The 14981-nt window shown below is 46.7% G+C and overlaps 1 protein-coding gene across 2 annotated transcripts in view; it reads left to right on the forward strand.

Annotated features, from left to right (window-relative positions):
- ntn2 (netrin 2) overlaps window positions 1-12913 on the forward strand; it is a 50757-nt gene extending 37844 nt beyond the window's left edge. For both annotated transcript variants that reach the window (XM_076034426.1, XM_076034425.1), the window contains exons 5-7: window positions 3581-3634; window positions 7636-7710; window positions 7803-12913. In XM_076034426.1, the coding sequence (XP_075890541.1) occupies window positions 3581-3634; window positions 7636-7710; window positions 7803-8221 (548 nt within the window). In that variant the 3' untranslated portion in view covers window positions 8222-12913. The remainder of the gene's footprint in view (window positions 1-3580; window positions 3635-7635; window positions 7711-7802) is intronic.
- The last annotated feature ends 2068 nt before the right edge of the window (window positions 12914-14981 follow it).

The raw sequence follows: 14981 nt of genomic DNA on the forward strand, positions 1-14981 counted from the left end.
GAAAAGAAATTGAGGCTGATGCAAAACTGAACAAACGCCTCACAGTGGGTGTTGCCACTGATGAGGGGGAGGTATCAGTGCACATTATGACATCACAAAAGGCCTAAGCCCAGAACAAGGTGAAACATGTGCCTACATTCTGTTGAAAAAGAAGCCAGTAAAAGATGTAAAAGATGTACTTGGAAGTTCACTGGAGCACAAATTGCAATACATACAATTACAATACGTTTCCATTAAATCTCCTAATATGTATCGAATAGGAATTTGTCTCAGTCATTTTATAAAAACCCATTTTTGTGAATTTGCTTTAAAGTCGCCCTCTAAATGGACTCTCTATAATTGTTAGAAAACAGTGAGAAGTTGAGTGTGTAACACATCATTGTGTTGTGAAGAAACTCCAGTTCTCTGACCGGCACACCCAACCTGTTAGCCGCATTCCTCATAGCACAGGACATGTGTAATGTGGGTGTGCACGGCTCCTGAAAATGCGATGATAATTTTGGTTGAAGACGGCCCCAACACATGTGCGCCCTGACTGGACGCAGCAGCAGCCAAACCGAAACATGACACCAGTCGACCTGCACGTCTGCGTAGAACCCAATGGTGTGAGAGCTCCAGACATGTTCCACTGGCTCGGAAGGGTGCACGGCACGCGTGCACTCGCAACCGCGCTTTTTTTTTTTTTTTTTTTTTGCAGGAATGCACGTTGACTTCATGGCCTTTTTTTAATTTCCTGTGTCACGTGCGTGCGGATTATGAAATTTGCCAGCCGCCCCTGGCACACACAGGCATGTGTAATAGGGGACAACTTTCCACCACACTGCTTGCCAGGCGGTACGCACACACACACACCTCGGCTGCAGAAAGCCGTGGCTCTCAGCGCCGTACCAGGCTCCGCCACACTGTGCCACATGCTGCCATGTTGTTTCTGTCACATGACGCTCGGCAGCAGATGGCAGTTTGGCGAGAAGGTGAAAACAACTGTGGTCATGCACGGCGGCCCCCTACTCATTTGAGCACCTCTGAACCGAGGCGTGACACTACCAGGGACTGTGCACGTGCACTGGAGCTGAACAGATAATTAGAACATAATAAAGCCACAGTGTAGTTTTTTGTGAGTGTGTTTTCTTTTGGTGGTTTTTGGTGGGTTTTTTTTTTACAATGAATATGTTGCCACATGCAATTGAAGGTCCCGTCTTGTGGTAACTGAAAGGTTTCATCCTTTACTTCTTCTGCTTCTGCCACTTTTTGGTTTTTGCGTGTTAAAAGTTAAAAACTAGCACTTTGTGATGTCAGAAAAGGGGCGTCTACACCTCAACACGAACAGACAGACGTTCCCTCCATCGTCAGTACTGCTGCGTTTCTTGTGGTTTTGATGGTATGCCCTTCCTGATGTCACGAAGAGCACGGCTACTATTTGGACCTCTGCAACCACTTTACACCAGCCTTATTTTTAGCCTCTGTAAAAAATAACAACACATTCATTTTAGCATGAAGATACAACTGGCTGTAAACAGAGGGCTCATAATGTTGGTTTTTTTTTTCTGGAGATCTGGAGGTTTTTTTTTTATTATTAGTCATGCCCAGCTGCTCTTCCGGATGCAAAATAAGCATCTGAAGTTGGACATGCTGAGATGTTTAAGAATAAAGCATTAATATATAAAATCAAACAGATCTAGATCCATTGGCGTTAATAAGTGAATGTGTGTGTCTGAATGTGTGTGTGTGTGTGTGTGTGTGGAGAGGGGGGGGGGGGGTATGTGGCCTCCTGGTGGATACCTCCTATTGAGGATCCCTGTACCCAAGCACGAGGTCAAGCTCATTAAACCGCCAATTAGCGCGGTGTCAGCAACCCTCGTCTGAATGATCCTTTCATCATCTGTCCGTCATCCCCAGAAGTGGCCACAAGGGCCCCCAAAAAAAGAGAAAAGCAGACACCAAGTGTCTCCCAGCAGCTGCCGCTGCCTTCCCAAAGCTCCAAAGTGCCCTTGTTTGTTTTTGTTGGTGGGCTGTCCATGATTTCGGAGCGAGAGCGAGAGAGAGCAGCTCGGAACAGCCACCCAGTCGGCTTCCCAGCGGCAAACTCCCTCAATGAGAAGCAGATCCTCCCTCCTGGTGGAGGCTGAGCCAGAACGTTCCAGAACCCCTGTTAGTGGCGCTCAGCTCAGAGCCGACGGCCGCTCCTCCTCACCATTAACATTTCTCTGTTGGGAAAAGTTGCATGCAATTAGGAGCGACATCCTAGAGGAATTCCACAAGGGTATCGGCGGGAGGAGGGGGGTGTCGGGCTGCATCTGTCTGAAGGCGATCCAAGCGAAATTGTCCCGTCGTGCCATCTGCCCGTCTGTCTAGAAGATGACATGGCAGTGTCAGGGCGGCATCTGTTCGGGGAGGAGGAAGCTAATCTGGCGCAGCCGCCTCATCGATTTAGTCAGGCGTCGCCGGAGTGAACAGATCGACTGCACTGATCGCTGAGGCCGTCGTGGGTTTAAACTCAAAGCCCATGTGGTCCTCTCACCTCGGTTCATTCTTTCAGTGTGTGCCTATAAAACAAAAAAGAAGAAGGAAAACAACGATGAAGAAACCGCCGTGTGGGCCAGTGGAATTCACGGTTTATTTGAGCTCGTCTCCACTCCGGCCGCCAATGAGAGTCTGTGTCAGTCTGAGGACGTCTATCCGGCCACGGTGATTCCCAACATTTTCATGAGACATGCCACAGTCCAAACTCACTGGGAGCCCTGTTACTTGTTCCTGCTGACAGTTGTAAGCAAAAGCACAGCAGCGCTATTCTCAATGTGTAACTAATGATCTACTAGTGCAGTGAATTTCTTTTATCTACCTATCTATCCATCTGTCTATCTATCCATCTGTCGATCTATCTATCTATCTATCTATCTATCTATCTAAAGAGCAGTCCACTCAAAATTGAGATTTGGCCCATTTACTCTGGCAACATTCTTCCAGTCCACATGGAGGGACAGATGGAATTCAAAATTAAGCCAACATTAAGAAAAACCTTCAAAAAACAAATGCCTGTTGTCGTTTCTTGCTGCTTCTGAGGATTTGTTCACGTCCGTAGAAAAGGTCCAATTCGACTAGAAACAGCGACATTAACTTCACGTTTTGTCAACCAAAATATCCACTGCGGACTTCAAGACCTTGCCAACCAGGGCAAGTTCTGCTCACGTGCAGGCCGACTAACTTTCTCTACTGAGAACTCGGCCACGGAAGGCGTCCACTGACTGAAATGCTTTCCTTCTGTGAAACTAAATGGGTGAAATTTGAATTCCGGGCAAACTGGTCCTTTAACATCTGTATTGTTGCGGGCGCATTAATGTATTGGCAGAACTGTTTTGGAATTGCTTTCATTGAATTCAGGCACGCAACGTTTCTTTGAGTACACAGGCACTGTTGGCAGGCGTGGAGCCAAATCACCGCACTTGAAAGGAAAGGAATTTACATTTGAACCAGTGAATAATTGCCTCTGTCGTGTGTGTGTGTGTGTGTGTGTGTGTGTGTGTGTGTGTGTGTGTGTGTGTGTGTGTGTGTGTGTGTGTGTGTGTGTGTGTGTGTGTTTCAGAAATCCCAGTGGTCAGCCCTACAGCTGTGGTGACCAGCACAGAGGAACCAGCAGGTCAGTGTACACACTCTGCACCTCGCCCATGAGCACTGCCGCTTTATGAGAGGAACAAAAACATATTATTTAATATTTCTGGGCTCCAGTTTTAAGGTGTGGGATAAATATTAATGAAGGGCGGGTCCAGGTCTTTTGAAATTCACCACAGAGAACGAGTCCACCGGGAGCCAGAGAATTTTCCATTGTCTAGAAAAAAAAAGTCTCCTTGGCCATGGACATGAAAAAAAACAAAACAGAAGGCTAAGCTCCAGTCTGTGGCCGTCCAGTGCGGCAGCAGCAGCAGCAGCAGCATGAAGCCAAGGCCAGCAGATAATCGGCAGGTGATTCGTCAAGTCCTGCCAGAGGATCTTGGTGAAAGGACGACGTCCGAGGCGTGAAAAGTCTGACTGAACGAGGTGGGAGATTCGTTCAGTCTCTCCCTCCGACTGTCCAACTCAGGCTCCGCTCAATTACCCCAAATTTATTTTTCATTCTGCGGCTGTTTGATTTGTGCAGCGTAGGCGGCCGTGTTGATTTGGAAAAGTTGATTCATTAGAGGCCTTTTTCGCCGCGACATCAACACCCTGGGCTGCACGTCGTCGTACCTCCCACCTCGACCGCCGAGGCTTTGCTGCAGCGGTCAACGTGTGTGATGTTATGTTTTTATTGGGGCATATTACGTTTTCTTCTGGGGGTTTTTTACTTATAGACGTCCTGCGAAGCAAAGTTAAATTTCCACTTATGGTGTGATGTGTGGCCTTTGGACTTAAAGAGGTTTGAAATGGGCGAAATTGTAAAGGTTCAAATCTTAGTGTCCTAAAACTATTAGTGTAACACCACAACAAATTAAAGCCTTATTAAAAGGCATATATGGGTATACTTGGCAAAATAAACAAGCACACAAACGAGTTAGATCATAGATATGTAGCACAGTTTTTTGTTGTTTTTTTTATAAAAAATGCATTCAGTCATTACTTCAACACGAAAACAAGAGTTTTCTTGGGAACTAAACAACTGCACGATCCCCCTTTTCTGGTGTTTACTGCTTCCCTGGGAAAATCTGAACGCCTCTAAGAGCACAAGAGTCGTCCATCGTCAATTCACCTCAGGCCCCACCAGAGCGTTTCTCCGTGTGTAAGCACCATAAAACGAGCTTCGGCGTCCGAAGGATGGGCCTCCCAAAAAGTTTTTGTGTGAGGGGCGGTAGACGCAATTTGTCCTTGTCATTGGCACAGTGGAAGTGGGACTCAAAAGGAGAGGGGCATGGAGAGCCCGAGGAGAACCATTGTGGGTGTTTCCAAAGGGGGTGGGTGGGGCGGCCTTCTGGGTCAGTGGGCGATTCACAGGGGGGCTTTCTTCAGGTGGACAGCCAGCAGTAAGTGGCTTTTCATGGGAAAACACACAGCGTCCACCAGCGCAGTCCCACCAATGGGTCCCCTCAGGGCAAGACGGTATCTCCCAGAACTGATCCCCCCTCGCGGTGTGTACCAGTAACACACTTCCACCACTGGTTCCCCTCAGGACAGTTTATGCAGAACACACAGGAGAGCTCTTGCACAGCGGCGGTGGAGAGCTAATGAAACCCATGCACATCTCAACAAACGCTGGCCTGTCGCAGTTGCATGCGCACTCAAATGATAATGATCTGCACATGAAACCGCACCATCGCTCATAATGAAAACAACCTTAAGCAAGCTACGATGTTCACCGTCAGCCTTGGAGAAACACACACGCTCACATAAGTCCGTTCACATGTGCAACTCTGCAGTATCTACACCTCATTCATGTTTTTTTCCAGTCATCCTGTCTTGGGGTTATTGGAAGCTGCCATCTGCTCCCCTCTTTTCTCCCCTCTCATTCCTCTTCTCTCCTCTCCTTCGCTGGCTAATAAAATCTCCAGCGCTCTGATATACAGCCAAGCCTCCTGGACATTTTTATGGGCTTCTTGGTCCCCTGTTTCTTCCCTCCTTCCACCACTCCTTCCTCCCCTCAGACCCTCCTCCCCCATTCGTCAGAAATGAGCGATGTAACACCCCACACTCATGCAACCCCGGGGAGCATGATTTTTCTCTCTCACAACCATTTCATTTTCTAATTGGGGCTTTTCATGTCCAACAATTTTTATTTGGTTTGCTTCAGGAAGCGGCCTGACTTGAATGTGTTTTTTTTTTTTTACCCTTTTGAAGGCAACAAGAGGCTTGACCGCAGATAGCGGACCAGTTAGCGGCATGTGGTTTTCCAGTTTCAGAGCCTGGCATTCCGGCTTGAGCGGCCACGGTCAGCTGCTCGTGTCTGCTGGCTGCAACTTACGAGAGCTATTTGCAGACATGACGGCCTCAGTCTTTTATTCTAATATATACACATATTTTTTTCTCTCCTAACTTTGTTCTTCAGGAAGTATTGTAATTAATATAAGTGGATTAGAAATTCCAACAGTAAATAGTCTGGTGCCATTTATCCAGTTCCGTTTAATGCATTTCTAATGACACGCAGAGCCTTGTTTCTTTCATGTCACAACCGCCATACCAGCACTTACCACAAAAAGCATCAACAAACAAAACAAAATTCTTTACATTCAGCAGTACCACACTCTCAATATCCCCCCTCATCTTAAACGTTGATTTAATTGTCTATTCGCTTCCACCAGATGGAAAACATGTTTTATGATCACGCTCGAGCGAAGCCTCTCATGCGCGTACTCAAGTTCTAGTTCACATGTATTCTATGTATTTTTACGAGCACATTTTTACAGCTTCTGGATTAAATAAACAAATAAATCGATGAAACCACACGGTATTTTAAAATCATCTCATCCGTGTGTTGGCCAACCGCAACCGCATATGCCAACTGTCAGGTGATGTCACACAAGCCAAACCAAGAGCTGTAAGTATGAGGAAAGGCAGAGCCAATCAGAAGACAAAGTCCATCCCATTAGTTTTCTACCACGGCTTATTCTGCGGAATGGCCTCTGCAAGAATTGAAATTAGCCAGATGATGACGCTAAATTCACCTTAATGTAAAGTCATGAAAACTAGTCCATGAACCATTTAGCTGGACCACTTGCCAAAAGTCTTGCTAGAAATATTCAAACTAGCGCTGATTTAGTTCTATCACTGCTCACTGCGTGCTGTCATGTGTGGCTATAAAGTCATGTCAGTAGACAATGCTCGCAAAAGACCATCAAAACTAAAAGTACAAGTTACCAAACATATCTGTAAAAGTACCAATGAAATTAGACTTGGGACAGGTCCTTCACTAAAAAAAGAAATAAATAGAAAAACTGTTTTTTTGATCGTCTTCGTCCTTATGACGCCTCTTCACCGGCAGCTCCACGTTTGGGTCGTCACCAAAGGTCACCCGTCCAATGTGTGGTCCCAGTCATTACGCTGGCAGCCAAGGTCTATTAGCGCACGTCCAACCATGACCCGCGTCCACCGCGCTCTGTCTTTGCTCAAGATCCCCGAAAAACATGTCACGTCCACTTTTACTACTCTGGAATGTTTCACTTGCCTCCCAGCGCCGGCTGCCTCTGCGGTTTGATGTGTTGTTTTGTCCAAGATATGTTTTAACGGTCTGAAAAAAGAAAGCAGGCTTGCCGTCATCCAACCTGCTCCAGTTTTCCTCTCAGCCTCCGATGCTGTCAGCGACACAGTGCAGGTTTAATGGCCTTGTTACTACATGAGTACAGCTGAAAGAATAAAAGAGAGAGAGAGAGAAAGGAGAGCACACACATGTTAATTTTTTTGATGCAGTCGAGTGTTTATTGGTGTTTTCACCCTATATAACAGTTTAGAGTCTGTAGTCGCATAGAACTTGAACATTACAGCTGTGTGTTTTGCTATTTACGCGCAGCAAGAGAACCACATAATGATCTATGAAATGGTGTGAAACACTCTTAAAACGTCACAAAGAAGGATTCAGATTTCGAGTGTGTAACTGTCCCTTTAAGTGTGTAATTTGAGTGTTAGTGTAGCTGTGGCCCTGACAGCTCATTTAGCAAGTCTTGTTTTTCCTTCCAGATTGTGAGTCCTACTGTAAACCAGTCAAGGGCAATCTCAAGATCAACATGAAGAAATACTGCAAGAAGGACTATGGTAAGAGAAAGTCATTCAGTGTTTTAATCGTGATTTCACAGTTGTCTCCGATTTGGGATCTTTGATTTTGTTTTTTATTTCTTTGTCCCCAGCGGTCCAGGTTAGCGTGCTGGACATGGAGACGGTGGGCGACTGGGCCAAGTTCTCTGTGAACGTGGTGTCGGTGTACAAGAGTCGCGGCGAGCCCTTGAAGCGGGGCGACAACATCCTGTGGGTCCACATGAAGGACCTGGCCTGCAAGTGTCCCAAGATCCAGATGAGCAAACGCTTCCTGGTGATGGGCGGCAGCGACGGCGGCACGGGGCCGGGGGCGGGGCCGGGGGCGGGACCCCCCGCGGCTGTCGCCTCCTCCAGCGGCGGCGCAGCAGCGGCCGGAGGCGCAGGCGCGGCTGAGCGCGTGGGCCTGCTGGCTGATAAGAACAGCCTGGTGATCCAGTGGAGGGACGTATGGACACGGCGCCTGAGGAAGTTCCAGCGCAAAGAGAAGAAGGGGAAGTGCGGCAAAGCGTGATGGGGAAGCGGCCCTACCTCTCCCATCCGTCAGCCCCTCCCCCGTCGGTCTCCCTCCCGTCCTCATGCGACACCCACCCACCCCCCGAAAACACTGCTGCACAGTAGAAAGACTGCATGCACCCCACCACCTCTTTAAAGGACCGTGTTGTGTGTATATTGTATAATTATTTTACCTTTTTTTGCGTGATTCTTTTTGTCGGAACGTCTTTTCGTCCAATTGGTTTGCCTTAAAAAGGGACCGTTAAAAAGGGTATGAAGTGTGCACACCAGAGAGAGAGAGAGAGAGAGAGAGAGAGAGCAGACGATGAACAACAACCCCCCACCCCCACCCCCACCCCCACCCCCGTCCCCCAGCCATCATGCCGCTCTTCCCGCCTCTTTGTGTTTGACGCGAGAACGCTTCACATACCTCTCTTAGGATTTTTAGCTTGGCAGCGGAGAGGCCGACCCACCGATCCCGGCGGCCTCCTTCCCACGCGTTCCATTTTGACTTTGAGACTTTGAACTCTGGATGGAGCACGGGCTGAAAAAAAGCACTGGTGGCGCGACGGCCGCGGACGACGTGGCCTCTCTGCAGTGGCTCCGACAGGCAGCCATCACTGTGAAACTCTCGTCCCTCGTCGAACCAAGGGCTCACTCTCCGAAGGGACTGTTTCCCCCCCGCCGACCCCTTCGCAGCAAACCTCAGTTTCAAACACCACTGCTGTCTCGCCACCAACGTGCAGCCCTCACAGGACAAAGAAAAAGAAGAAAGAAAAGACTGCTTGTGTAGCCTGTTATATACATATTTAAAGCCAGTGCTCATATAGAATTTATATCCTATGTGTTATCTCATGCATCCATATCCCAGCCATATCCTTAATTTTTTTTTTTTTTTTTTTTATTGTTTTCGGTTGCATTTTAAGGCAAAAAGCAACCTTAAGGCATGTGCAAGTCACACTCCAGTCCTCAGGGGGGCGACACATCATAATCGTTTGATCCTTTGTACGAATGATTTCTGAAGTCATGTGTCGTCTTCGGGGCTCATCCATTGTTACTGAAGATTGAGCAGTGCGGACGAATGGCTGGAAAATCCAAACAATATTATTTCCAGGGAGACTTTGGGCTCCGCAGACGAGCGCTCCTCCCGGTAGCGGCCGTTCAGATGTCGCTGTGTGGCCAGTGTCGTCTCTTTGTATTTAAAACGTCTGAACCTTTTCCTGATTTGTCTAATGACTGGCAGACCCTTTGTCTGCCAAAGTAAGAGATTTGAAACGAGAGTTTCCTTTTCATGCAGTACAAAAAGAAAAAGAAAAAAAGACAAAACCGAGTCGGATAAACAATATCTTTGTGTTTTTTCAACCTCCGGCATTTTTCGACAAAGCGAACGAGGCTGGAAAGTTTTTTTAACTGCGCGCTGATTGTATTATGACACGAGAAGATCATATTTCGTTCCTCATGTGCTATGTTGTGTTTGCATGTTTGTGGTTTTTTGTTTTCTTTTTGTTTTGTTTTGTTTTTGTTTGTTTTTTTCCCCCCTGGGTCCATCAAAATCTCAGAGTGAGCAGAGCAAGACTAACTAACGAAAACCAATGAGGCTGTTGAAAATTCCAAAGGCAAAACTGCCCAAGTCGTCTTCCTCCTGCGTGGCCCCGCTCCTAACGCAGTCCCTGTCATCCGCTGCCAAACAAGCGCAGTCGGCTTTCCAATTCAATTTGGAGACGGTGGAAGTCGAGACCGAGCAAAAACCGCGGAGATCCATCTGGTTGCTGTCAAGGTTTCTATCTGCCGTTTGCTGTTATTTCATTTTGCAAAGCTCATTTCAATTTATTTAAAGAGAGTCGAAGATAAACACACGGTTTTTGAGGCGCACATCAAGCCGGGGTGGCGGCGTGTGTGCCGACAAGGCCTGTCATGCGAGGCAGTGGTTACTTTCCTCTGGCTATGGTGGTATGTTTGGTTTGTCCACCGTCCAGAAAATGTCTTTTCCTCTGCTCTCCTCTTAGCCGTCGGCCGCCACCCCTGCCCTGAACTCTGAACCTGTTTTGCATGCCGTGTTCAGTGTTCTAGATCGGCGGTGGCGCAAAACCAGGCTGCCACTGTTCTACTGGTGAAGTTATCACGTCCTCTGAGGATGTACATCGAGCTGTGAGGAGTTGTCTCGCACAGGTGCAGGGTTCCGAACGTAACGCCTTGTGAACATCGCGCCACCTGATGAACCTGATTGGACCTATCTGTGAACAGGGTCCAATCTGTCTCTGTCTCTTTAATCAACATCTAGGTTTTCTAATCAGAAACAAAAAAAACATTAAAAGATCTTTAGCGTCGTCTCGCTACAGAGTTGTGGACAAAAGCGGGAATTTGGACGATGGCATTATGTAAATCTAATGTTCAAAACAACCGCAGAACCAAATATCCCAAAATAATGTGAAATATTAACAGGAACAATGATGGCTTGGATTCATAATGTGCTTTTCAAGGCACCCAAAGCACTCACATTGAAACAATTATTCATTTAACCACATTTGAAGTGTTCTTTTTTCCAATATTTTTAACAGTCTCCAGCCAGTCAGTGAACTCCCCAGAAATAAGTCCAAAAGTCCATCCTTTGATCCACTTTTTCACAAACATGTTTCAAAATACAGAATCTGAGACCAGCTCACAGCAGCTTCATTGTTTCCTTCCAAACAAGTGGGAGGTCCGACAGCAGGATGCTGACACTTTATATGGTAGGGGTCCTGAAACAGAGGGGTAAATATGCTGCTGTTTGCTAGAGATCTATATCAACCAATTAACTCACTTAATTGACTCGCTGACTGTTCAGTGCCCCAAGCGACAGGTGGTGCTCGATCCACAGCTGCAATCTTACCCTGTCAGGTGACCATGGAGACCCAGTGGTTGTTTGAATTGCCCAACCATGAAGCCTCTCTGGCAATCAGCTCTTTGAGAACCCAGCAAGCATTGAGGCCACACCTTGTGTCTGGAGTCCAGATTTGTGAACAGAAAGGGTAGATTTGGGTCTTCATCACAGGTCTACATGGCCCTCTCTGAATTTTGAATACATTTTTGTAAAACTACTTTTAAAAGTGACCTGTATCCGATGTCTGCATTCACACCTGCTCAGTCGTTGCTTTCAGTTGAAGGAACCAGCATACACACACGTTAAGAGAATGACCCATAAAAAGAAAATCAGCTGCTGCCTGTCAAGAGAATTAACATTCTGAGTAGCATCCAGCTGCAGGGCCAGAAGCTGTGTCCCTGGTGGGTGGTTGCAGATCTGGAGAATGAAAATCACACTGAAAAATGACAGTTTTGGAAGTGTTTTAGGTTTGGCTGGAATGGTATGTGTGTGTAATTGTTGTCCTTTGGATTGTTCCAGGGACGGATTTGAGCGGCACGCTGACCGTGGTCAGCGTGAGCCAGACAGGACCGGCCGACTGTTTGGTTCGGGGAACGTTGAATTGGGTCAGGTTGTGTGAAACAACTTCAATGCCTGCATCAGGAGTTCTTAAAGGCCCGAGAAGAGCAGGATCGCCTCCAAATCATATCAGTTTTTTCCCCACTTGTGAAGGAGATCATCTGAAGCGTATCAGAATTGGGGCATTTGCACCGTGTCGTGGGCATCCAGCCAAGTCTGGCACCAGGTTCCTCTCTATCGGCTGTGTGCCCTCCAGTGTTGAGTGACCACCCCGAACATTGCCGCAGTGAGAATGAGTCGAGTTGTATGAGAAAGCAGCCAGATGTGATTTTGAGGCGGTGGGAGCGTCGTCTTGTGAAAACTATTTACTGAGCTTCACACCGAGCGCCGTCCTGTTGTTTTCCTTTAACAAGGCCAGGCAGCTTGGCATTGGAACTGAGGCCAAACCCCACCCTGCCCCCACCCCACCTCCATCCCAATAGCATTTAGAGCATTCACAGGTGTGGACGTGTATAACTGCACCGGCCCAAGTTAACAAGTCACGTGCAAATGAGCTTCTCACGTAGCAACTTTTTCGGGACGACGACGATTCCCGCTCTCGAGTCCGCCTGTCAATTATTTTCTGCTCGTCCTCTGATGAAGAAGCCTCAAATCCTTTTTCTTCTCACTGAGTTTTCATTTCCCCCTCCTTCCACCGCCTCCATCTTGTTTAACTAGTCTTGACATGTTTTTATTTGCTTTTGATTTTTTTTTTTATATGAGGTTGTAAATATGTACTGAACTGCCCTCCGCCATTCATGTTTGTCTTTGTCATAACGCGTCACTCGGCCTTGGGATGACTCACGTGTATGGATGTGCAAAACCAGATGATGTTATATGGATGTAGAAAACCAGAAACATATGCTCTTGTGATCACGACTAGAAGATGTGGTTCAGATGTTACACAGAATGTATTCCTTTTTTTTAACATCTTTTCCAGACTCATTTGTGGATGACTTTGAAGAGTGAGAAAAAAAAAAAGTGACACGGGCCGATGGGACACCTCTGATTTTCCTCGTAAAGATCCAGACGGCGATTGACACCATGACCCAAAACTCTCTGTACTAATACAGTTCTGGCAGTGGTGGAAAAAAATGCTTTAGTCACATAAAAAAAATGGCCCAATCACCCTCAGTTCAAGTCTTGCTCTTCGCTTTTATGATATCAAAGTCTTCCTTGTACATTTTTCCTCCGAGGCAATGAACCACTGACTTTTTAATCTAAATGATAAGAAAATAAATTATTAGTTAATGAGCCGTTTGTTGTGTTGATCGTCTTTGCTTTCACAGTGGTCATTAGCCTGGTGCTGTGGGAATTTTATCAGAATCTCAGGTGTGTGTGTGCGTGTATGTGTGTGTGTGTGTGTGTTTTCGACGAGAGAGTGCAAATATACGGTGGGCGCTGCTCTGGCATGTTTCCACTCAGAAGGGCGAGACCCTGGCTAGCGCCGTTCCCAGCCTCTACGAACAGCGCAAGAGCCGGAGCTCTGTAAATAAACAGTGAGGCGTACACACTCTCCCTCTCTCTCTCTCTCTGTCTCTCTCTCACACACACACACACACACACACACTTGAATGTGCCGCTCACCTCCAAGGAAACCAGACTCTGGTCGAGGGTCCGATGCAGGAAACCCCTCAGCCTCCATCTCCCGCCATCTCTCACCTTACGCTCGTCGTCCTCCACGTCTCCCCGCCCCTTAACCAAACAGAGAGGCTTCATCCATCGTCCTGAAGGTAAATTACAGGAAGATGACCATTTATCAAGGCTCTCCCCGGGAACAGCCATCGGGAGCTTTGTGAGCAGAGGTTGCCAAGATTGTCTTGAGGCGCTCAAGCGCGCCCAAACTGCATCCCGACGCTGTGCACGTCCAGGATGGATGTCCTCAACATTCCCTATTTCTTTGCCGTGGAAAGCGCTTTGGAGAATGGAAAGACTGTGTTTGGGAGGTGATTGGATAAAGCCCTCCTTTCAACAAACCAATTAGAGTTGTGACTGCTGTTTAAACAGATTGCTGACTGCTCAAGCTTTGCTATTTGTGTGATGGGCAGCACTGGTTGCACATAATCCACCTGTGGCAGTTACCTCTATAGAAAACTCAAAATCGAAATGGTGAGAAACACCATGTAAAGCAAAACAAAACATTTCCATTGTGAAAAACCTGTTATGCACCAAGATAAACATGTTACAAAACAGGGAATAAATATAACCATCAGGGAAAATCAACTTGTATTTTGCTTGTTGTTAGTGAGAAAAAGAAAGGAAGATATTGGGAATCTTGATCAATTTGAAAAGAGTTTGTTGTTGATGTTGAGTTGCAGCGATTGGGCTTTGGTCTTATTTGGTCTTATTTTCTTGAAGATGTTTCATCTTTCATCCAAAAGTCTTCTTCAGTTCTACAAACGGTTTAGAGCCCCAGGCGGCAACGCTTTAATGGTGCTGAGAGCCGTCAATACATAAATAAACCGTCGCTAGAACTGAACCAGTAACAGTAAAACGTCAGCAAGTCCATTTTTAATTCCATCCTACTCAACACTTATTCGAAGAGCAGTTGATGATGCTCTTTTTATTTTTTCAGGTTGAGTGACATTTCGGCATTCACATCTGATCCATCCAGCTCTGACCTGGCATCAACTTCCTCTTCCTGCCTGGTCCCTGTGGTTCAGAAACTGGTTCAGTGGGAAGTACAAGTGGTCAGGATGTCATTTTCTTGCTAGACAAGAATATTTCAAGATGTCTTTCTGTTCTTATTTGGTAAGTATCGCTGTATTTATGCCCTTCCACCTTCAACTTTATCTCCTCGTCCTTCTCACTAAGTGTCTGTGACAGCGCTGTAATATTGCAAAAAGTCAAGGGCCCAATAATGCACTCACTTTGGTCCTTGGGATGATCTCAGGTCACAGAAATGTCCAGCGTGCTGCCAAAGCTGCTATTTGCTTTTTTTCGTCACGTCAACCACTGGCTTAACCTACTAAAACCTACCCTCCCAGCCCTAAGAAATAACAGATGTGGACGGCGTGGCTGAATAAAAATACCCCGCCCTCAAACACGGGCGACACTCGGGCGTTGTTGCATCATCTGGCTGACTTTTGGCACAGAGTCACACCAGAATGTAAATGATAAATATTTAGGTTTGCAGTTGGAGAGTCTGGGGCCAAGGAGAACTGGGAACTCTGGGATGTTATGGAGGCTGTTGAAGTCTTTTTTTAAATGATGACCCTCAAATTGTCGTTGTGTGTTTGTATTAATTCTCTAATTTATCCTCAAAGCTGTGGCCTCTTATTTGGGAACATTTATGACATTTACTTTTCAGCTTGGTCTGTCT

Source organism: Nelusetta ayraudi, unplaced genomic scaffold (assembly GCF_046127955.1).
Source record: "Nelusetta ayraudi isolate G7.1 ecotype Tasmania unplaced genomic scaffold, CSIRO-AGI_Nayr_v1 ptg000042l, whole genome shotgun sequence".
Classification (NCBI taxonomy): Eukaryota; Metazoa; Chordata; class Actinopteri; order Tetraodontiformes; family Monacanthidae; genus Nelusetta; species Nelusetta ayraudi.